The 26,055-nt window shown below is 35.3% G+C and overlaps 1 protein-coding gene across 1 annotated transcript in view; it reads left to right on the forward strand.

Moving 5' to 3' along the window:
• The window catches only part of LOC113492231 (allatostatin-A receptor), a 125,092-nt gene extending 101,351 nt beyond the window's left edge, over positions 1-23,741 (forward strand). The window contains exons 4-6 of the mRNA XM_026869607.1: positions 1,433-2,300; positions 5,660-5,815; positions 23,266-23,741. Of these exons, the coding sequence (XP_026725408.1) occupies positions 1,476-2,300; positions 5,660-5,815; positions 23,266-23,370 (1,086 nt within the window). The 5' untranslated portion in view covers positions 1,433-1,475 and the 3' untranslated portion in view covers positions 23,371-23,741. The remainder of the gene's footprint in view (positions 1-1,432; positions 2,301-5,659; positions 5,816-23,265) is intronic.
• Positions 23,742-26,055: the final 2,314 nt, after the last annotated feature.

The following is a 26,055-nucleotide window of genomic DNA, read 5'->3' on the forward strand; positions in this document are numbered from 1 at the left end:
TATGCGACATACATTATATAGAAATAACCGTCCAATAGAATAGTATGTAAGTATGTAGTGGCCAATGCCAATCACGAATAAAATTACCTAACTACAAAGAATGGAATGTCTCGTATTTTTGTAGGATTTGTATAAAATCAAACTTCAGTATCTTATAGAACCTTGTGGGACCTTTTTTTTAGCAAGCGATGCCTACTTTATACCAAACATTATCCACTACGACAGTCATGAAAGGAATGGGAACTTAAAGTTAATTCTATTACCTCATATCGCACACACATCATACATTATGTAATAACATCCACGCCTTTAGCATGCTCTCAATATTATAGCTTGCGTACTATCCCTCGTAAAAGTGGTTTCTATAAGCCTTTACTATGTTATAAATCTTTCAATCATATGAAAGTAACGAGCTTTCATACTTTACGCGTCTTGAATTTTAAAAAATATCTTGAACATCAGCGCAAAAAAATTGTAGCCCATACAATTTGAAGATTCACCGACGAATGTTTTTTGACATCCAGTTTCAAATTTTTTCAACAATAAATAAAAAAATAACTCGCAATTTAATCTAATAGAGATTTCAACAATACTTGTATTAAAAGCACCTACCTTGACTTTCCAAAATAAGTTTCAAACATTATAATGTAAGAGCTCTGTGAAAGTTAGAGATTTTTCTGAAAATCTTCAAAAGTTTAAAATTAAAGCAAGTTTTCTTAGAAGAACTAGTTAAGCACAAGAAAAACTATGAATTTGAAGTCTCATAGAAAGGAACAACTGGACGAAAAAGGTCTTGAGACATGTCTCTTCTACAGAAAGTTGGTCAATTCGATTAAAACTGTGTCTCGTTTAAAATAAACAAATTCTAGACGATGCCTCTACTGCAAATTCTGAGAGCAGCAGCAAAGGAGAATCACTGCACGCCAGTCTTTTACTTTTTTTTCGTTAGGTATTTTTAATTTTCGACCGCATGGATAGCCGACTGGTAGAGCTCACCATGCCAGGCACAATGTGTGTGTTGTGTCGCATTGATCATCGTATTTGTGATCCACGAATACGTGTTCTGCCTCTAGGTTTTATGTTGCGTGAATATTTTTTAAAGCTTTAATTCCACTAATACAGAATAAAAAAAAGATACGTTTTGGGCTGAAAATGTCTGTAAAATTATAATTCTATAATATATCTTACCCTATGTAGTTAATGTTTTGGTAGTTACTGATCAGATTCGATGGCACTGAGTTCGGAAAGTAGAAACTAATTAATAATAATTTCGATATTATTTTCGTCAAAGCCATCCTTCAAACTGGATGAAAACTTCGGTAAAAGATTACATTTTGATTAAGAAGCGAACGTTTATAATTTATTACTTATCATTAAAGTTTGATCTAGAAATGTCTTCGTGAATACTAAAATTGCTTTTTCATTGTTTCAGATAAATTTCGAGAAATGAAGAACTGAATTAATCATTTTCCAAAATGGAGTCGTCAGACGATGAATTCATGAGTATATGCCTCAACTTGACGAGTGAAGAGGCTTTACTTGGAGGATGTAACTACAGCAGCGAGTATGAAAACGGAGAACTGTTGGAAAAGGTCGTCTCGAGGGTCGTGCCCATCTTCTTCGGTTTCATCGGAATCGTTGGACTGGTCGGCAATGCTCTGGTCGTGCTCGTCGTCGCAGCCAATCCGGGCATGCGATCCACAACGAACCTCCTCATCATCAACCTGGCCGTCGCTGACCTGCTCTTCGTCATCTTCTGCGTTCCCTTCACGGCTACTGATTACGTCATGCCACGCTGGCCTTTCGGCGACTGGTGGTGTAAAGTCGTCCAGTACTTCATAGTCGTCACCGCCCACGCTTCAGTCTACACCCTGGTCCTCATGTCCTTGGACAGGTTCATGGCTGTAGTACATCCCATAGCTTCCATGTCTATAAGAACAGAAAAGAATGCTCTATTAGCAATAGCTTGTATTTGGGTTGTGATACTGACCACGGCAATACCAGTTGGAATTTGCCATGGGGAGCGAGAGTACTCCTATTTCCATAGGAACCATTCCTCATGCGTGTTCCTGGAGGAGCAGGGGTACAGCAAGCTGGGATTCCAGATGTCTTTCTTTCTGTCTTCCTACGTGATTCCTTTAGCTTTGATTAGTGTGTTGTATATGTGCATGCTGACGAGGTTGTGGAAGAGTGCCCCCGGAGGGCGAGTGTCGGCTGAGAGCCGGAGGGGGAGGAAGAAGGTCACAAGAATGGTTGTGGTCGTCGTTGTTGTGTTTGCGGTCTGCTGGTGCCCCATACAGGTGAGTTATTTTAAATCTTATAAGCTGAATAATAAGATTAAATCTCTAAAAGCTGGAATAAAGTAGGGTTAAGCGCTTAACAATAATTTTCATTCGATTATCTCTTTCCGCCTTAGAAGGGAAAATCTGATAAAAGCTTAAGCAGCACTCACTTCCTAATTGTCAATTAAAATGGCTTTTAAAAATAATTCTATGAATTGGGTTGATCCTAAAGCAATATCTAAAGACGTTATTAAGAAAAGGATATCAAGAATCAGATTCAGTTAATAAGCTTATTAAAATGAGTGAATAATTTACGAGTATTGAAAGTCCCTAAATGGGGCAAATATGGCTGTGGTACTCGAATTTCTATTTGATTTATTTCCATATTTCGGTACTGATTTGTGATTGCATGTACTCGCAATATAGGTATTTTAACGTAGTTGTTGCTTTTAATACTCTTCGTGGAAATTATTGAATCAAAACAATATGTTGTTGTATACTGTATAATATATCAAAATAGTATACCCATGAGTCTGATATTGCTTTTCAGAAATCAATCAACGCTGCCACGTATTACAAATCACGTCAAACATAAAGCTTACATTGCAAAATTAATACCTTTAAATACTAACGTATTAACTTGACAACGTTTCTAATATCCAAAGGGTTACCTTGAACTCATTGCTTTATCCGTAATCACAATCCGTAATCCGTAATCCACAATAATCATAATCATCATGATGAATGATTATTGTTAAAAACTTTTGATTTTGATTTTTTAACAATAAACGGTACAATAATGACTCTAGGTCTAGGTCTAGGACGGTTCCAAAATGTCATTCGCATGGAGAGAACCGGCAGAAACTCCATAAGTTACTCCTTCAAAAATAAAACACTCGTCAAAAATTAAAAAAAATACTTCAATAGAATATTCCAATACGAAATACGAGCTATGAAATCAGTTCATTAATATACCCACGGCAAACATCTCAGTACCGTGTTCACTTTAAATGATAATTTCAGTCTAGCCTGCGCGAAGGAATGTTTAATATACGACGGAATTAGGAACAACGTGGACAGATATAAATCCAGGCCACATTCACAGGCGTAAGGCTTATGGCCACAGAGTTTGTCATTGGCCATGTATTTTCTTGATGATCAAGAAAATGTGGATTATTTTTGGAAGTAATTTTACGAGACGCTGAACTTGAGTAGTGAGACCTTTTTGAGTCGTCTCTTTTAAATGTACTCAATTTATTGAATTTGGTATAGGAGTTTATGGTCAAGCTACAACTGCACAAGTTGAGCGATCAAAGGTTACGCTAGACACGGTTGATCCGTGGATGGTGACCGTAGGTAGTTACACGGCCGGTCTTACTAACACGATAAGTGTTGCCGCATCAGGGTTGAGAATATGCAGTTGCTCCTTGTAAAACACTAGCCTTAACTATGTCTGTTTAGACGGGAGGCCGGCTCCAATATGGTTAGTAAAAAGCCAGCCTAAGGCTGATTAAATTTTACGAAATGGTAGTTATTATTTTTTCAGGTACTTTAATAGAATACTTAAAGTAAATGTAACTATTTTAGTCTCCAATTTCAAAACACGTAAGCTCAGAGCATAGAATTTGGTATTAAGCGCGAATAACAAAAACATTGTCATTTCCAATTATTAGCACAAATTTGAACGCACTACCAAAATTGATTGCATAATTCACATTCGACGGAATTGTAACACAATACATTAGCCTAATAAAGTCTTTACAGATTTAAAACTGAAACTAACTTCATTAAACTCGGTCTAAATCCTTCACGAAACAAATATTTTAAACTAGATCGGTTGGGCTTAACAAATACAGGTTGAACTGTACTTTGGGGTAAATTAGAGCTTAGTAGTTTTACGCAGGGTTAGGTTCCGAGATTACAATGAACTCTTTTGAACTATCATTAGATTTTTTTAAGATATAAATTCTATTTCTTGAAGTTCATTAGTAATTTGTAGCCATTTTATTCAAGCATAAAAAATCCAAAGGTTTCAATCTTGTTAAAAGTTGTAAGTGAATTAAAAGTAACTCTGCCACCCACAGAAGCGACATTCAAAAGATTTATAAATCAATTTCTGTAATGTATTTCTAAAAATCGATACCTATTAACATAATTACATGAAAAATGTCTGAAAAAAAATCGTTACTTCGTTTTCGTTTCAGTACCGTGAGAAAAAAAATCGGGTAACAAATCGGATTGTGCTCATCAACTTTTGTTGCTGATTGTACCATCTATTACATGTTCGATGAAGATTCACTAATCATTGTTGTAAGCTGCTTAATATCATTGAGATGTATTAATGTTACCGGGAATTACTTTATATTGTTATTGCCTTTTTGTGTGTAATCGGATTTCTTGGTCCTCATAAAATGTATTAAGAGATTAAGGATTGTTCTTTCTTGTAATGTTTATGTATCTTCACCTTGACGGTTAAATAATTATTTTTAGCTGTTATTGATAGAATGTAGCTAAAAAAAGTGCAATTTGCCAGTTAGACAGAGAAATTACTTAAAAACCTAAAAAAATACTGTAAGATAGATTTTTTTTTAACGTTTGGAATGTGGCTTTTGACTCTGAGCGAAAATTATAATTATTGAATTCTCTGAACTATGAGCTGAAAATATTTTCCAATTCAACATCCTCACTTATTATTTTCGAAACATTTAACTCGGTGTACTACAACGTTTGAACTACATTTGAAATCCAACAAGTAACTGCAGTATGTGGCTGAGCGTTGCCAAAGGGTTTAATTTAAGCATTCCAAAAGCTTCACAACGAATTGTTCAGTTTTAGCCGCTTTTACTTAAACAAGATGCATCAACACACATATTCCGAATGGAAATGGGAATACTAGTAGAATGTATTGTTTCAAATAGTTCGCAAGTGGTTAAATTTATAGCGAGTTGCCTGATGAGCGATTTATGTATGTAAATGTTTGGACAGCTCGCTCTGGCGATGCATTAGTGTACCTCAAAGGAGGCGGACTGTTGTTTTGTGGTCGAATGCGGTGATTGCATTTGTGTCCACGTCGATCGGTTTACGACTGACTGATCAAATGTGTGATAATTTGAAGGGTCTGTGTTGAAGCTAATGATTTGCATTAGCTGTTATTAAATAAACTTGGCATAATAAATAACTCTTCACAAAAACCTATTAATTATGTTACCTGAAGCTGAAAAAGTGTCACTTCATTTCTCGCCAATGATGTTCAATCTCAGAACAAGGGCCTCTCCATCCGTCCGCCTTTCACCTTTGAAACCTTCGTTTAGGTCAAAAATGCAGACACCAAAAACCAAAAACGGCAAATTATTAAAATGTTTTCTTTTGTTTTCCAGATAATCCTGCTGGTGAAGGCCCTGGACGCGTACAACATCACGTACTTCACGGTGACCGCGCAGATAGTGTCGCACGTGCTCGCATACATGAACAGTTGCGTCAACCCCGTGCTGTATGCCTTCCTCTCTGAGAACTTCAGGGTGGCGTTTAGAAAGGTGAGGATGGAAACAACACTTTCTCTTGAATATTTCTTTTTCGACTCGACTACGAGAGTCGATTCGTAGTCGAGCCGAGTCGACTCAAGTCGAGAGAAGAAAATAAACAAGTACTTTACGTTCACGCGTCGTTTGAAAAAGCTCATATACAAGTCTTGAGCAAGACAATGTTGTTTTATGATAAAGTCAAATTCTTTAAATTAATGTCGTAAAAACTTCGTATCGAGCTTTCACGAAGCTTTTGGACTACGACTTTTCGTCTCTCTATCACTAACACCCCTAAGGCAAATATATAACAAGAAAGCTTTTCAAAATCAAAGCAAATTGAACAAAATGTCCTAAAAATACTTGGAACAAAACACTTAGTCGTTATTTCTTTAGACCTCTTCAGGTTTTAGCTCTTGGAAGTTCGTGTAAATTATTTTTTTGTTGAGAAGTCACTGGAAAAGACACCGTTGATCCACTTGTGGCCGGAGCACTCAAGTCAAAAGGTCCAAGTGGGCGTTATATGAAGAGGTTGGCTTTTTGCTTGACCTGTCTTGTTTTGCGGCGAAAATATTAATATTTCCATTTTCTATTTTTTGTCCCTACTGACCTCGAAACATGGAATTTTATAAAGCTCGAAAAACTCTTCTGTAAATTAATGTAAAGTTCTAGTGCTTCATAACGTTGATTATCGCTGCAGTAATGGTGACTTAACGTGTTTAGAGGGTCATAAGAAGTTTTTAATGCATGGAGGAAATTCTATCTTCAACACGATCTTAGCACGCGAAGCTTAACTTTGAGCATCGATTATGCAGTACTCAATAGGAACGTGATTTGTCTTATAATTGCCCTTCATAGCCTACGTTAGGCTTGTCTAGAATTGAGCAAGTCATTGGGTACAAATTAAGTTTTTTTTTTGTTTCGTCATGCTTTGACTGGCATTTCATGAACATTTGCGAATAGTTTCTAAATTTTATCGGGTTCGTTGAATTCTTGCGGTAGGTACTAGAGCTAAGCCAAAGACAGTTGTCAATGATGTTGGTTTCTTGGCCGTATCTTCGATTTTACTTATATGCAGTGTTTTCGTCAATTCGTCTACGCCAGCATCATTCAATGGGAAAAGGATATTCGATATCATTGATCATTGACACTGGCTGCCCTTAGAAAAACGATACAGGAAATTGTTGCTTCATCTATACGCATTATTTTTTCATAAAAAAATACCTTTTGCTTAATCGATTTCTTATTCTATTAATATAATAATATTAACCTCCATAACTAGAGGCACAGGTTTTTTAATATCTCTTCAGATTTTTAATAAATCAATTTCTAGTCTACGGATTGAGCCTTCAATATTAATTCTACAGCAAGCTGCTTTGGAAAATATAGATCTCCTTCATAGAATCCTTGTTATATAACTTATTGTATTTTGCTTTTATCGAGCAATCAACTTCACGAGTCATTAAACACCAACGCTTTTTGAATATTAACAAACTCCGTGAACTGACTTCAGTGCATTATTAAATTTAATAATTAAATTTAATATTGTCGTTTCATATTCATATTTATAAACTTATTAAGAGTATGCTCGGTCACGATTCATTTAATAAATAACTATTTGATCAAAGATTAATTTATTTGGGCTTAATTAATTAAACATTATTTTGTCGTTGTTCGCGAAATTATCTGGAATCGGAATAATTATGTTGATACAATGAGTGTTTTTGTGAAGCACGTTACACGCCTTTGTACACGAGGCAACATAAGGCTCTCCATACTGAAAAAAATATTCTTCAACTGAAAGAGAGATTGTTGATATAATTGTATCGTTACCTGTATTCTCATGATCATTAGTAACAATGACTTGCCGATGTATCAGATTTCTTTATCAAGGCAATTGGAAGCTGCGTTACTCAGCATAAATATCAAGATGAAAAATTACATCAGGTTCATATTTGGACGATGTACACAGTATTTTATAACCCATATTAACTCACAGGATAGCTTTGATCCTGACTTTTCGTTTCTGTGAGATCATTTTTGGTTTGTAGCAGGCAGAGCCACTAGGAAAATCTTTTCTTTTTCTTTCTGTTTAAATGCCTCCCGCATTAAGAAACTTAATCCTTGTATCGCGGGGGTTTCAGAAACTTTCAAGTCACATGCACAGAGATACCCAGATTCACACACAAATGCTTGTCCCACCCGGCGTTTGGCGTGGTGACCTCACCCACTCGGCTACCCGTGCAGTCAAGCTATGTGATCATTTCACCATAAGAAAGGACTTGTTATATTAAAGTTCGATCACTAAGGTCTCCATGTAAATACTAAACAAAATTCTATACAGTACGTCCTCTTACCAAAGAATATTTCCATCATACACAATCTCATCACTGTTACTCAGTGTACCAATATATTTGCATTATACCTTTACCTCATGGTCCCTATTTCTCCACACTTACAGGGTGTGAAACTATTATAGTTTGTATACTAAAAGTAGGGATGTTGTCGACATGCAATTTTTTATTCGGATAGGGATACATGACATTATAGATACATGAAATTATAAAGGTTTCGGGTATTATAATATGTATCCGAAAACTTTTGGATTACCTGTTGTTTTGGGAAACTTAAGTCTAGTATTTAAAGTCTTTTTTGAAATATAAAATATTGTAAGCATTATTATGATTGGTGACGGATTGACCGATTAAAATTCGCAGTAACATTTTCTATCAAAACTCAGCTTCCTACCGAAATTTTTCGATACTTTTATATAGATACCGGGCTCGATTACCCATAGTTTTATATCGGATATCCGCTAGTTTCGGCTACGGTTGCGGAGCACATCCCTACTATAACGCAGTAAACACCTCGTTTGTTTCCACACACTAAACATTTACCCCGTAGTGACGAACCCGCGACTGTCGACGACCTTTGCATGAACTTAGCTGAGGTTCAATCATTTCTTATTCCAATATTATACTCGTAGGTCTTCTACAATAGTGAATATGTACTGGCTATTTTTACGACGTTTAGTTTTTATGGAAGTTTCCAGAACTTGTTGATTTTGTTGTATATTTTAGAAGCAGTATAGTGAGGATTGGTAACCACTTATATACACGTATCATATGACTTATTTTTCTTCGCACACTGTGAATTTTATTACAGTTACAAAATTAACAGTTCTAATTATCTTTTAGATTATGCACGCTCTAAACCAAACAAATTGGTCCAGCATATTTGTTTTATTTTTGGAAACAATTATTTAATTTTGTATTTAACAGTATAGGAAAGAATTTGAATAATTATAATTGTCTCTAGCTTTTCGAATTATCTTAATAGGTGATAATATATACATTTCGTCTTTCCAATCAAAAATTCTAAGATAGAAAAATAAAAAACAGATGGATAGCTTATAAACTTGGCTATCAATATACTGAATTAAATAAATCGGGAATACATTCATGATACACAACACTAAAACTTTACCGCCATTCTAAACGTTTTACTGTTATTACATCGTTTAAGATAACGTCCTCTCTATTCCGCTACTAGAAGCTCCGAAAACAGAACTGTAGTCATTGTGGAAGCGAGAGATCTTGCAAACTCTATAGCGCCGTCTCTCTCAAACATCGGCAATGTTTTTGTTTCAGGAGATCATGGTACAGACTATAAAATATGTCCTTTTATACAAATAGCGCTTTATCCGTCTAGCCTCCTAATAGATTCAGAAGGTTTTTTTGAGATAAAAGGTTGTCCATCAATCGGAATCGTAGGGTTATGTATTATAAATGACTGTTCGAGGAACATTTGAAAACGGTACTCTTTTATTCATGTCTCTTTCGGCCCTTTTTATTATGCCAGTAGTATTTTTTTTCTCTTTTCGATATAAATTAATTTATATCTCGTCATGATTTTGAAATATTGCTAAATAAATAATTATTTATGCAGGTTTTTTAAGCAAAAATTGTATATACACTAAAAAAAATAAAAAGCGCTCAAATGACCAAACATTTCAAATTTTAAAATTCAGATTTTCACGCTATTCTATGCAGAATTTATACCTTATGCACGTCCCATTTTTCTTTAAGAAAGAGAATTCAGTAACACGCTAGAATATACATATATTAATCTTTATTCTCCCACAAGCTATAAGTACTCGTATATACTTATTTCGGTAATACTTACATATGAAGGCATTATAATATATACATATACCTATACCGTATCATCATCGGCCTAGCCTTTTCCCAACTATGTTGGGGTCGGCTACCAGTCCAACCGGTTTCAGCTAAGTACCAGTGTTTTACAAGGAGCGACTGCCTATCTGACCTCCTCAATCCAGTTACCTGGGCAACACGATACCCCTTGGTTAGACTGGCTGTCTGACTTTTTCAAGCTTCTGACTACCTGTAACGACTGTCAAAGATGTAGGAATAACAACCGGGACCCATAATTTAACGTGCCTTCCGAAACACGGAGGAACTCGTTATGACAAAGATGGTCACCCATCCACGGACCAACCGCGTCAAGCATAGCTTAACCTGTGATCGAATCACTTATGCGGTTATAGCTTAGCCACGAGCTATACTGTATATAACCTGTATATTATGTTATATCTCCGTCCCACCGCGGTCATAACAAAACGTTTTGTCCGACGTGAGGACATTTTGTTTCGTGACGTCACTCTAATTTGATTGGCTGTTATCTGCGAACCCGCTGGGCATCGTAATACCCACATGTCCATTCCCCGGCGATGACCATTGTTTGAAAATCCTTTTAGAGATTTGGTTGTTTGTGATAATGTTGTAAACATAATCGTTTGGTTTTTATTTTTTTAAAGTTAGATGTCAAGTGGGGATTAAAGGAAGGTCGTTTTTCTGCAGTGAGACAGGCAAGCAAAAATGGAGTAATATCTGATAGAATATTGTAAATCGCTTGTTAAGTATTAAATGTGATATGATGAAATAGTTTTATATAGGTACCCCATCATCGGCCTAGCCTTTTCCAAACTATGTTGGGGTCGGCTACCAGTCTAACCGGTTTCAGCTGAGTACCAGGTACCTAAATGTAATAATTTAGCATTTTTCGTTCAGGAGTCGCACGACTACTATTATTAATTCAATTCATAGTAATTAATTTGTCCATATTAATTAATTTAACAAACATAGCTTCTAAAATTTGACCTACACAAATACACATGCCTGAGGCCTAATATTAGAAGTTAAATAAAAGTTTTAATAAAAAGTTATTATTTTCTCTGCTACAGCCTGTGTTTGTCTGGTAGTGACTGCCTCAGGCAATAACTCCACCGCTTACCATTGTTTGTGTACGAAAGTAAAAACAAATAAAAAGTGCCTTTATTACCCAAAACCGTTATTAATTTAGACTTAAACCAACAACAAAACTATGTGTTTATTACCTTGGTAACATACCGTGCTTGAAAAATAAACGGGAATAACAGTAGATGAAGGATACGTAAACAAGATTCCATTACAATAATTTCTTGAAAGAGCAAACGCAGCAACATAAAATAGATCCAGGACTGTCTCGATATCAATTGAAATCGATTAACAATAACGATTCGGCTAACTTCTAATTACATGCTTACAACGTACTCTCATACTTTCGTTGGAATCTGAAAACAATTTTTATTATCAGTAACATCGTATCAAGTGTTCGAACTTTATCTTGGACCTACAGGTTTAGGCGGTGTTGTGAATGAATATCGTTTTTTTAATCACTGTCTTTATTGAGCCTTGAACCCACCACGGCTGGTCCCCGCGGGAGTACTAGACCAACACCCTCCTAATGAAAGAGGAAACAATTTGTACATCGCAACACTAAACACGAGGACACTAAGAACCCACGAGAGTTTACTAGAACTAGAAAAATCCTTAGAAAAATCGAAGAACATAACAATTATATACTGTACCATAAGGGAGACATTGCAGGCCAAAGGGGAGTAGGATTTCTAATAAAACGAACATTAAAGAAAAATATACAAGAAATAGTAGGAATATCTGATAGATTAGCCACACTCAGTTTAAAGCTTCCAGGGTATAAGAAGCCATGGAGTATCATACAGGCATACGCACCAACAGAGAAAGCAGGGTTGCCAGTGCTTGAAGCTTTCTATGAAGAATTGTCATCAACTTTAAAAAAGAACGCCGATAAATATATACTCTTGATGGGAGATTTTAACGCACAAATTGGAGCAAGACAAAATAACAACGAGACCATCCTTGGTAAATACGGCTATGGATCAAGAAGTCCGAATGGCCAAAAATTTGTCGAATTCCTAATGGAGCATAACCTACTAGTATTAAACTCATACTTCAAGAAAAACAACAAAAACAAATGGACCTGGATCTCCCCTGATGGCTGCTACAAAAATGAAATTGATTATATAATAACTAACTATCTTAAAGCTTTCACTGATACTAAGGTTATAAGCAACCTCAACTTCAATACGGACCACCGCATGGTACGCTGTTCTCTTCGAAAATCTCAGCCAAAAATACCTCGACACCACATGAAAGCTTTTAACACCGCAAATAAGCAGTCGAGCCAGAAAATATATAAGCCTTCCAACGAAATTTACACAACAATAACAAGCCGTGAAATAGAAACAACAGATAAATACGATACCCTAGAAAAAGAATTGCAAAGCATGCACATTTCAAACAGCAATAACAAAAAAACTAACAAGTATCAACTTAGCGAAAATACCTTGCAACTAATAGATGAAAGAAAACAGCTTATAAATAGCAGAAACAAACAAGGAAACAGAAAACAAATTGCTGACAAAAGTAAAAAAATAAAAGAAAGCATAAGAAGGGATCGCAAAGTCAAGAGATTGAAGACATTAGAACACCACATCCAAAAAACAGGCGGAGTGAGAAAGGCCTTGAAAGAACTACGAGAAACAGGCAAAGAATGGATACCTAAACTCAAAAAAGGATCGAGAATTACTGCGATACGTCAAAAGATCCAAGACACAGCTACAAATTTCTATCGCCAACTGTATGCTAGCACCAGCATAGACCAGAATACAAAGGGCTGCTACGACGAGACGCCTGGCAAACGGTTCAGCCAAAGGAATTTGGAACCTGTAGAGGATATCCTGACATGCGAAGTGGAAAAAGCGATTATGAGTCAAAAGATGGAGAAGTCTCCGGGTCCAGATAAAATTTCCAATGAATTAATGAGGGGAAATATAGAAGAACTGACTCCAATCCTAACGAATATGTTCAACGAAATCTTAGTCAGTAGCCAGATCCCAAAACAATGGGCAGCATCACACATCATTCTGCTACACAAAAAAGGTGACAAAGAAAATGTAGAGAACTACAGACCAATAAGCCTCATGTCGAACGTTTATAAAGTGTTTGCAAAGGTAATACTCAATAGGATAAGCAAACTTTTAGACGAACAACAGCCAAGCGAGCAGGCTGGCTTTCGGAAAGGCTTTTCGACTATCGACCATATTCATACAATCAAACAGGTATTGGAAAAATATAACGAGTACAATAAGAAAATATATATAGCCTTCATTGATTACGCCAAGGCTTTTGACAGCTTAAACCATGAATATATATGGGAAAGTTTAGAAGAACAAGGAATACCAGAAACCTATATCAACATCATAAAAAGTATCTACTCCAACAGTAAGGCTAGAATACAATTGGAAACGCTAGGAAAAGAGTTTAGTATACAAAAAGGAGTGCGCCAAGGAGACCCTCTATCCCCGAAACTGTTCTCTGCTGTACTGGAAAATATATTTCGAAAATTAAATTGGGATGATTACGGTGTTAATATAAATGGGTCAAGACTACACCATCTTAGATTTGCTGATGACCTAGTACTACTTGAGGAAAACCCTGAAAGTCTCGAGCACATGATTAACAATTTAAACGACGAAAGTATGAAAGTCGGGTTAAGAATTAACACCAAAAAGACCAAAATAATCACAAACACTACTGAAGTTACAATAAGAATTAAAGACGATGCTCTCGAATATGTCGAAGACTATATCTACTTGGGTCAAATGATATCTACAAAAGACCAAATGACGAAAGAAATTACTCTCAGGATTGCAACGGGCTGGAAAAAATACTGGTCGCTAAAAGAGATAATGAAATCCAAAGATCTGAGCATGTCTACAAAACGGAAAGCCTTCAACACCTGCGTATTACCTGTCTTAACATATGGTTGTGAAACTTGGGCCCTCACAAAAGCATACAGGGAAAAACTAGCAATCACACAAAGAGCAATGGAGAGGAGTATGATTGGCTGTAAACGTCAAGACAAGGTTAGGAACAGCGATCTAAGAAGAATAACAAAAGTTACAGACATACTCACTCGAATTGACCTCCAGAAATGGAGATGGACTGGCCACATGATGAGGGATAAAACAGGAAAATGGAATTGGAAAGTCACAGATTGGTATCCTAGAGATGGTAAAAGAAATCGAGGGAGACAACAAGTAAGGTGGGAAGATGAGCTCAGACTGACAGCCGGACCAAAATGGAGAAGGGTTGCCCAAGACAGGCAACAATGGAAATCACTGGAGGAGGCCTTTGCCAAAAGGCACACTGAATTAAGAGACTTTTTACTATAAGTTTTGTGATAATTTTTTGTAATATCTTAGTTCAGAATAAAGGGCTTTATTATTATTATTATTGAGCCTGCATGCCCAGGGTTTAAGCAGTCTGTTGACAAGCGATTAGGGGAGACGATGATAGATGATATTTCTTTTCAAAAGGTCACGTCTTTTAAACGTACAAAAAACGACACTTTTCTCTCGATTCTACATTCTACTTGGCAAAGACAAAGACTGTATGACACTCGAGGGGCCGGTTTTGCAAGCCGCTATTAATCTTGTCGTTTCCATGATCTTCAGTGCAGGTTGTTATAGACCGAACCTCTCTTATAACAAGTATGTAGATGATTCATAGCTATCTTAAGATGGTCAAGGGCCAGTCGCCTCGCGACATTAAAAGAACCTTACAAAAAAGTTAAGGAAAAAAAACTACGTCCATTATAATAACCGTATCGCTGGTTGCCTAAGCTAGAATTTCCAGCTATTAAAGAACATTATCCATTACAGAACAAAGACTGTAGATAGACAGACTAATCCACAAAAAGGCAAAAAAAAGTCTGTTAACCGCCTCCAAAAATAGCAAAACCTAAAACAAACGATAGTGTAAACCGTTCAATCAAAAAGCTAAGGGCTCTGTGGCACAGCTGACGGCTCTACTTAATACTTTGATTGAGCGCTACTTGACATCGCGGCCTGGCCAATGGCCATTCAGACATACCCTTTGTGAATATCAAAGGTCAATGATCGGAGATAACAGGTGTAACGTCTTTTGTTTAATGTTAACGATATTTTTAGTCCATTGTTTTATTGTGCGTGAGGTTATGACAAGAGTATTGAAAATTAGACACTGTAGTTCTAAGATTCGAATGGCAAAGGTTTAAATAAAGTCGAGATTTATTTGGTTCATGCTAAGCTCTATAAATTGCACTCAAAATCTGTTTGTTCAATACATTGAAGTTTGAATTTTAAGACAGTAGATGACTAGGATAGTCTAGTTTTTCGAATAATAATAATTAAAATGCGGATGGAGCTTCAGAATTGTGTAATATGTGTATCTGGTTTTCCAAATCGATAGTTAAATATTTTTAACAACAAATGCAATACCAGCAACTTCAAATAAAAACTATTGAGCCACACTTGATGCAGATGCCTCCGGCTTTTCTATTTCCAGCAATTTTGCCCGAGATGAAAAACTGAAGCAGGTCGTACCGACGATGTCGAAAAAAATATCTGTAAAATATTACTTCATATTTCAATTCTTGCAGCTCTCCATACAGTATCGTATTATTTTTATAACGAACGATTAAAAATTTCTATGAAACTCTAACTCACCACTAAAAATACACCAGCCTACAAACTAACGCGAAACCGAGAGTTTTTCTATGAACAAAAAACGATGACCCCGTCGAGTGCTTTAAAAACTCGTGTTTCAACAAAAAAGGTTTGCGACCGATGTTTTAACCCTCCAAAGTCGATAAAAATGTAAGGGTTATTTAGGCCTTTATTATATGCCAAGTGTCAAGGTTTTAAGGTCACTTAAAATGGTAATTTCGGTACTAGACGCGCACCGCTGCGGCCGATCTCGAGCACAGATATTCTTGGAAGGATATAAAAAGATGTTAACCTATACTTAGCTGATACAAAATATTTTAACAGGGTTTTAAAGGTCTTCAACACATTTTATAGTCCTCAAGTAATAAGGTTTCTTTTAAAGGAAGTAGTTTTAATTTAATCAGTTTTTTAAGATTTCTGTAACTTGTGACAATGACATGATGACATATCTACATCATACGTAGAATTATAATATACTAAAATATATAGAAATAATTCATTTAAACTTTTTTGAATAAACTACTTAAATCAATATGATGAAATTTGGAAAAAATAAACATCTTGGAGCGTTAACCGATATGGTAGTGGACAGAGTCGCAGGCAAATCCATAATGAAAAAAAAATGATGAATTTTTCAACTCCTAAAAAAACATGGGCACTTTAAAAGTAATTTAATATATACTAACTCTTCAACGAAATGTTGAAACAAACTATTACAGTACATTAAACAGGCGCTGATTGCTCATCTCCTGAAGATTAAAGGGAGTTAAAATGTAACTGGCAGCCTGGCAATGTGCCAAACGCTTTCGATTATGTAATTCGAATACTGAATGCCAGTCAATTGGCACCGTTTGTATTAAGCGCCAATCTAGTTCCTTGTTTAGTGTTTTAGTTTTTATTTTGGCTGTTGTCGATCAATTTTGCTTTTTATAGTTTTTGTCCACATTGTACCATCTGCTTAGAGAATGATAAAACTGTAGGTGTGCTGGGTTGTTTCTTACGTAGAGTAATTGTGGGATAAGAAGTAAGATTAGATCCCGGGAAAGGAACGGTTACTTTTTACTCGACATCTAAGCGAGCGAAGCTGATGGCAAACCTAGTTAATTAGATAAAAACAAAAAGTTATTTGTCATAAAACAATACATTTGTCTTACAGTTGGGTAAAGGCTTCTTCCCAAATTTCAGTTCACTTCACGATATTTTTCTTAACAGTTTTTCTACGGAGGACACATTTAAACAAAAAGTTATATATGGGCTATTTGTTCAAACCTGGAACCAGCAACAAACAAAACCGTTTACAGAACCACAAAGCCACTGAAATATAAAATTATCTCAAAACATTTCATTAAATCCTTTCACAATGTTTACGTGTACCTTTTAAAATGACGGCCCGGGGATCGGAACCGGCGACCATTAGCGGGAAGCCGAGCACTTAGAGAGCTCTGCAATTGGGTCATCAAGTTGTCAGTTCCGGTCCTTTTAGAACAATGGACGCGAGAACGGAAGGTACAGGTTGTGTATACGATGTCACGCGAGCTTAGGTGAGAAAAAAAATGTTTATTTTAAAAGGGTTCGGCGCATTTCTGTTTCTTTTTACGGTGAAATGAGATGAAATGTAATCATTTATTCTGCAAGTAGGATATATCATCGCTTTAAAATGTCTTTTTTGAGACCGCTGGAGTCGAAAATTCCTATCTGACTACCCTGAGAAGAAATGTCGAAAGAAACTCGGGAGTCGCAGTCTCTTTTAAAGTACAAGGAATTTTATTGTATAATTTAAATTCGAGTATAAATGTATAAACCAATGCAGAGTATTTCTTTGGGTTGGCCTTTTGAGGAAAGTCCCAGATCGATCTGAGCAGGGCATGCAGTATCGACCAGCTCATGAAGCTCAACCATTTTTGAGGGAGCCCCACAACCCGACTCACAAGACAACCACTAGTGGCACTCAAGAGAATGGGAAAAATTTACTCACGTAAGTGAGTACTTACTAAATATCTAATACCATGTCTTATAGTAAAGCTATATCAGGTGTTGAAGAAGCATAGCACTCTATGCCGTGTATTGCACTGTCACGCTTTATCAACCATAATAATTTTACTTTATGATGCGTTGGTAGACACTCTAGGCATAAAGATACATGTCTCCAAGCGCTAACGCTTTTCAATCGCTACGATGTACTAGCTGGCCTTGAAAATCAAAGTCACTTGTCGACAAGGAATTGCATTCCCAATGATTTGGAAATACCTATTCTAGTATACATCTTTGGAGCTATTATTACATAACCTAAAATAGAAGTGTTATAAGTTTGACGCATCTGTGTATTTGTTTGTCTATGGCAATGTGTTCTATACAATCTTTGTCATTCTTTATCAATTCTATGAAATTTTCATCAAAAAGCCAATTGTGAATCGTGTGAAGGAGAAAAATACTAGAGCAATGTTGGAATATTCTACTAGATTTTATTTCATAAACCTGGAGGTCACAGTAATTTTTCTTAGAAGCCTCGAAATGTATTCTGAAAAGAGTCTGATAAATCGTCTAAGAGCAAATAACTGTTACAATTTGGATGAATTGATTTTTTTTATATAATTTTACCTGGAAGTCTAATCAGGCCATGGGTAGGTATAACACGAAATAAAAAAAATCGATACCTGTTTCTCTTGAGACCATACAATCATTTGTCAAAATTATAAAGTGTCAAGAATTAGGATGCCGAAATGAAACAAAATATTTATTCTGGCCTGTTAACTAAATAATAGGAGGCAAAATTGAATGATAATATCTTAAATACCCAAAAGCTGTATAGAGGTGTAAAGTACGAATAAATGAATGATTTATTTTAGTCACTAAGTAAGTAGATCTTTGTAGAAAATGTTGTTTACAATACATAAATAGGCTTCAATGTCTGTATTTGATCTTCTCTTCAAATATTATCGGTGGTAAGAAAACCTACAGGAATGGAGACGAGAAAATATTTGTACAATCAATATGGGAAAAAGGAGGAAAGTACAAAACATACATTCGCAATATGGGTACTTTAGGTACCTATTAGATTATAGGGTTTCAATGTTTGATTTAGAAATTTATGCTCTTTGAAAATGGCCAGAAGAGCTTTTGATAGTTAAATTGTAACACTATTTTCAGTAATCAAAAGACGTATTCCATCAATGATAACAAAAGACCGCTATTAGATACACTTTGACTATTGAGGAAAATATGAGAGTATCAAACGCAAAATAACAAAATACAATGGAACGAACCTATAAAAAGCAAAAGGAATCGTAGTCCATCCATCCACCTTCCGTCATTGGATCGTCTGCGTCAGGCGTGCGTACACTGCGTATGTTATAGTCTACAATTTGTTATCCAAATCACTCAACGAGTCGATTTCAATCGATTTCAAATAACATTCATGTCAGTAATCCCCGCCAACAATGGCTCCGCTATTTTCGGACGATTTTAAAATGGCTGCCTCCTATTCCAATTTTGAAACTTGTTTGTTAGCTGTCAATTTCGAATGTTTGAGTTCATGTGTCGATTTGTTTTTTTTTTATTTGAGGTATTAGATGTAAACTGCCAGTGTGTCGTTGATTTACGGTAATTACTGACTTTGGAATGTAAGCCAGTTCTGATGAAATACTTTTTGTTGGCGATGGTCATATAAGCGTTCTCATAATACTTTTTATTAAATTGTTGTGAAAAATTGCACAATCCTCATGCCACGATTAGAATGAACATGTTCCGTAATATAGAGATCTTGGCAGTGCATTTATGTTTGTTCTTTCTATCTCTTTCTTGTATATATTCAATTCAGCCTTATGAGGTCCATTGCTCGACACAGGTATACCATCTAATAAGGTATTGCTTTTTAATTTAGTCCTCAAACTTCTTTAGCTATCTTAATTAGCCCTGCTGTGGTAAACTATGCTATTAAAAAAGCAGAAATGAGATTTTCATCAATTTTGATCTGATATGCTTCAGATATTTTCAGAACATTATTTCATGAAATATCTTTAAAAGGTACGCAAGCACGGCTATACTTCACATGTTTTACCAGGGAATTTTAATGAAAAATACACTTTGCGCATAAAAATCTAGCCGATGAACGGAGGACGCCTCAAGCTTCCATTTTCCTTCGCATTTTTTAATAATATGGGATATTGATAAAACATGTAACGTTCTGAAATGTTTGCGTTCTCGATCTGAAAAAAAGAGAATAACAAAAAGAGTCTACAAAGTTTGTGTCCATGAAAAGGTCGCTACAATAAACAATAACAAAAACAGAGCCTTTCAAAGTTACACACAAATATTTTTATGGCTATATGTTATTTAGTAGTTTATTGTTTTGATTCTTATCCCACGAAAGCTAAACTGAATTGAAATTGAAAAAAACAAAATATTTTTGTTGAATTTTTCGTGAAAAACCATTCAGTGGACTGTGTTTTGTAATAATAATGTAACTAACTGCTTTACATCCTAAAACTCAATAGGTACAGAAAACTAAAAAAGAAATACACAATAAGAGTTACTTATTATCAAATTAAGTATAAAGGGTACTTAAGAGGGATACCAAGAAAGCCTGAAACAAAGTCGAAAGCCAGACTTTCCAACATTGGTACATGAAGTCTCCGACTTGACATAGATAACATAACTTTGTTTTTAAATAACACTTAGCTCTTGAGGATTTTAGAATAACTTCGTCCTCTTTGGAAAGACATTATAATCCAAAATTATGTAACTTTTGCTCATGTGAGCTTAGTCATGTTCAAGTTATAGCACAAAATGTGAATCATTAACTCGTTAATGCGAGTTATTGTGATTGTTTTGTCAAGGCTTCATGCCTTCGGCAAATTCATGAAAAACGGTTGAGTAGTTAATACTCAACCGTTTTTCATGAATTTTGAAAAGAGCTCAAGAGAAAAAAAGATACAAACGTAAATTGAAATCAATAAGAGAAAGCTACGTCTTCAATTTAAATTAAATTATAAGACGCTTTACTCAAATTTGTTACTTAATAAATCAAATTAAACCTTTTTATGGAAATACAATTTTGAATAGGACTAAATATAAGGACAAAATAAAGTACTTAAAATAAACAGTTCAAAGAAAACGTAATTACTTCCCGTTTTCATTCATTCATTTTAAAGGGGCATTGATTTAATGTCTTTTACATTAAAAACTGTCTTTAAGGAGCGGAAAACAGTTTATTGAGCTGCAGACTATTTACCTAAAAATGTTCAATGAAATAAAGATCAATTAAAATATTCAGCCTTAAACAGTTTTTACTTAAATTCTTTATTCGTTTGTATTCTCATGTAACCAAATAATTTAACTTGATTCCGGCACAGGAACGATGCGCGGTGATACCACTTGCCCCTGATTATCCCACTTTGTAACAAGGAGTTCTGTAATAAAGACTTAACAAGATCCAACTCGGATATAAATCTACCAGATCTATCAATTCACCAAGAAGAGTACTTCAATTTCAAATTCCAATTTCTAGAATCCAAGTCTCTTCCGATCCCAGGAAAACATCTTTGCCGTTTGCATAACCAGTGCAAGTACCATACAATAATTTTAAAAATAGATTTAGATATTTATAGACGTTCTTATTACGTTGCAATAGAACTGACATTCTGGTTAAAAATTGATTCTAATTTACCCAGTGGAGATTCTTGTGCAGAATATAGACGCTTGATTTGAGAGAGGATATTATGGTAACTGGGATAATGAGACACTCGCCTCGGGGTAGTTTAATCACGTTTGAGTGTCTAACCACATTGTCTAGTCAATCATCTTTGAGTTAGTATTACCACATTGCCTCATACAATTGTAGTGTAATGTGGAGGATGAGAGGGGAAAGATACTTAGATACCGATATTCTGACGTATCCTATCATACCGGTATAGAATGCACAGAACGTTGCAGTATCCATGTTTTCTACTAAAATTTCATAAAACGTAACCGATCTTAAATGATATAGTAGTTTACTCACGCGTATTTATAGCAATCGCTTCACTAGTTGCGAACCCAAATGGAGTCAACAGTTCAGCTCATGACGCCGTTGCTGCGTCAGCTCTTGGTTAAGGACTCGCTACATCTGTTTTGCGAGCAGACAATCTGAATCATCTTCGTAGAACAAAGGTAGAAGCAAGAAGTTTTATAAATATGAAGCTTCAGCAAAACGCACCCAACCTTGCAGAGATATTAAGAGCTGTACTTAACAGAGGTCAAACCAGAACAGACTGTCACACTCAATGATAATTATAATCAACGAGAAGAAGTTTTACAAAACTTGGCTATTTGGGTATTCGATTTTTAATTTTCTCCCTAATCAAGCGAGTTTATAACGTGTTAATAATGGATAATTTTACTTGGAATTTCCTTCGTTATGTTGCTGAATAAAAAAAGGTATTTGAGACCTTGCTTGTTTAATAAAAATACTTCCCGATAACATATAAATGGAGGTATATTACGAGTATCAGGGAAGCCGTAAAGGGTTATGTGTGGATAAACTTTTGTTCTTCGTCCTTCGGAAGTACGGAACAAATATCCTCATATACTATTACTGGCCTTGTCGAGTCCTAAGCTATTGTTTATGAATTCCTGTTTGTTGAATAGGTCATGACGTTCAAATAAATTTATATACCTGCCTAAAGAGCAATCAAAAACACCAGGTTAAACAATCGAAACAAGTGCAAGGTTGTGTTTAATTTTTTTATCAAATGAAGATTTTTCTCTTTCGAGAACCAACGAAAAGTGAAAAAATTAAAAACAAGATACTTAAAAGTATAAAATCAAAAGTCACTGACTCAAGTATTGATAGATAGCCCAGCCAAGGCTTAATTTCTGCCACAGTTTGGTGGCGAGGGATGTATCATTTCAAAACCAATCAAATCGCTACGTCAATTATATTGGCATCCAAACCCATCTCTCCCTACGCATCCCTAATGTACCAGCAGCCTAACATGTCTGTTTATATATAATAAAAGAAGGAAGATAAAGGAACAATCATGTGAACAACACGAGACCCTTGACACACTCCCATAACCCCGGTTCTAAGGAACTCGATCCTTTCTATTTAGGCCACCATAACACCTACCCATATATCTGTGGAGGATGTACTTTTACCATAAAAGAATGGGAATGTTTGGCAAGGAGTTCGTTCACCCCTGAAGTATTCAGTTACAGTGAATGTGTTTGATGTTGACACTGCTCTTGCATTTGTTTGTTAAGACTGATTGTTGTCTGACTGGAAGATAAAGTGATGGGAATAATGTAGCTAGTCTTTGAGTTTGGTGGACTGTTTCAGCTGCTGAGATTTGTAGAAGAGTGTGGTAGTAACGGGGAACTAAAAAATAAAATAACTTGTAGATTTTCGGTGGCTAATGGAGTCATAACTTTAAGCCCAAGAAAAAATCAGAAACTAGCTACAGAAAAATAAATATTTTTTAAATTATTTTTAAAAATAAAAAATAATGTTCTACACATCCTGAAGTTCAATATTTAACCTATTTTTTGTTCGCAGGTAATGTACTGCCCACCGCCATACAACGACGGCATGTCTGGCCGTCCGCAGCCAACGAAGACGACCCGCACCGGCAACGGGAACTCCTGCCACGACATCGTCTGAGACTCGGTGAGGAGCAGGCCTCGGCGCCACTCCACCGAACAAGCCACCGTAGTGTGAACTGAGATATGGACTGCTTACTTAGAAAACTAGAATGGTGTAAATATTTCTAGCTCCAAATATTAGGACTTGGCGTGTGTCTTCCTTTATCCAACTTGGCCCGACACACTGCCGTGCCTCTTGACCCAATAGATGTATAGCTAAATTGTTACGTAGATATATCATATTTTTTATAGATTTCGTAAATTTTTATTTAAATAGTTATATTTTTCGTTACGACACGCGTTTCTATATTCTGAGCCCCAATATGGAAGCGGAGTGGCATTCGAAAAATAATAGTCCTTTTGTAAATATAAATTGTTTATAAAATATATCTATAAATATTTAATAAATAAAAATTTTAGTCAAACTAAAATGTACGAATTAGTTCTTTAAATTAATAGATAAACATCGAATTATACGATAAATTTAATGAAATGTAAATAAAAATAATAGTTTATATTTAATTTCGTCATAATTTAAATACACGAGTCTTTTTAATTTAAATTTTATGAATAGTTAAATATTTATAAGTGATTACAAAATGAATGTATATTATAAAATCCGTAAACATGTAAGTCATAATATGAATGTAATATTTATTTATTAAGTGACTTTGTGTAAAACGCTTTAATGTAAGTTAATAATAATTAAATGTTTTGATATAATCGGAGTTTATTATTTCTCGGTTGGAGTTATTTTCACTTTGACATAGAAATGGAAAATTAACAGATTGTATCAACGCTGGATAGAAACTGAACATCAAAGGGGGACTTGGCGGGAGTTTTGATACTATTGTTCACAATTAAGGAATATTCGGACTAACTTTAGATTAGCCAATACCATTTAAATTGGGATGAAATAAATTCGGTTACGTCACTGGTAAAGACATTGAATGTTATTTGAGAACTTACCAAAACCTATTCAAGAGAGCCTTTCGCACTTGTTGAATGAAGAGGGTTACAATACACGACGTAGCTAGACGTCAGAAACTTTTTGAATGGTCTTTTGATCTAGTGGTTAGTAGCCCGACATGCTATACTGGGTGTCGTGGGTTAGTTGTCCACCCGGGACGAATGTTTGTGTGATCAGCACGATTTGTTGATTTATGGCTATTTGTTTTGTGTTTGGATGTAATTGTAGAAATATATGAGTATGTTTATTAGTTGTCTAGCTATTATAACACAAGCTTTGATTAGTTTGAGGCTAAATGGTTTTGTGTGAAAGTTGTGGATTTTATATCTATAAGTAGTTTTATTTTTACCGTTCTTGTAAAATCAGTAAGAAAACATGCAAGTAAAGGCTTAATCGTCAAATCGATTTATTATAAATTACAATTAAACTAATCTTTCAAAATAAATCGTCCTTGGCGAAGGAGGTGTGACAAATCTTGTGAGATGTACGAAGCGCACGTGGCCATCAATTGCAAGAAACAGAGATTGTTGGAAAGAGAAGGAGAAGATTTAGAAGGATCATAAACAAACTAGCCAACCAAAACTACTTAAACACCTTCCAAGGCTTATGTCTCATGCAAAGTAGAAAACAGAACAGTGTCTTCCAAATCATTCAGGTCTCGTTAGAAATCAAATGCCACGTATTTTCCTTCACCATTAGTCAGTGCTGCCTCACAAAAACCATCTCCATTAAAAAGAAAAGGAAGCAAAAGGTTTTTCCTTAAGAAAATCAAATGTTATTCGTTAGCAATTAAGCTTACTCACGATTTCGACAGGCATACTTAGAAAAACGTGACCAAATACATGTATCAGGCCATATTGAAGGCTTTGTTCCCAAGATTTATAGAAGTAATAAATTACAGCTGTGATATACGACGTTATTTTAGTGCCACTTAATTTATAGGCCGTCCAATATTCTGTATAACTTCAACGACTCATTACTTAGCGCTAAATGATTGGATCCATTCCACTTGCGCTAAATAAATGTTGTTAGGGTCTGAAATAGGTCCATCTTGCCTAAGGCTAACGAAAATATTGTTTCAGTTGAATTAGCAATTCTTTTGCTATAATTATTCAGCTTTTGTTAAGCAAAACCAATGCACACCAAAACAAGAATATACTGTGTAATAACAAAACTGACATTTGTCAAACTGAAATAGCCTCATTCCAATCCTAAAAGGTTATGAAGCAAAAATAATGATCCAAGTTTCTCTAAATCCACAAACAAATTTTTTTCAGTCGATATAAGTCAGACAAAAAAAATCAGATTCATGAAACTTTTGATCAATCAACAAATGAGTCGAAAATCTTTATTCCCACAAATATTTTACGTACCTTCGTATAGGTTAGGTACCAAAATAAATGCTTTATACTGAAACGACTTCGTCAAATATATTGTGAAGATCCACTTAAGAATATTGGACGAAATGTGGGAAAAATAGAGGAAAATATGCTTTGTTGGTACCGTTGTGTGAAGAATGAATGGTAGGCGATAATTAAATGGGAACTACATAATGAAAATGGATGGACTGTTAGGCACTGAGAGGAATGTGTTGACTATTACGAGGCCTTGTTTATTCTTATAGGTACAGACACGCGAGCCTATTGTTGGTGTGATGTATATCAATTTAATAGCCGTATTGTATTGTACACGCACTCATACAAAATACATACTAATTATAGTAATATTTGTCTA

The sequence above is a fragment of the Trichoplusia ni genome, chromosome 3 (genome assembly GCF_003590095.1).
Source record: "Trichoplusia ni isolate ovarian cell line Hi5 chromosome 3, tn1, whole genome shotgun sequence".
Lineage (NCBI taxonomy): Eukaryota > Metazoa > Arthropoda > Insecta > Lepidoptera > Noctuidae > Trichoplusia > Trichoplusia ni.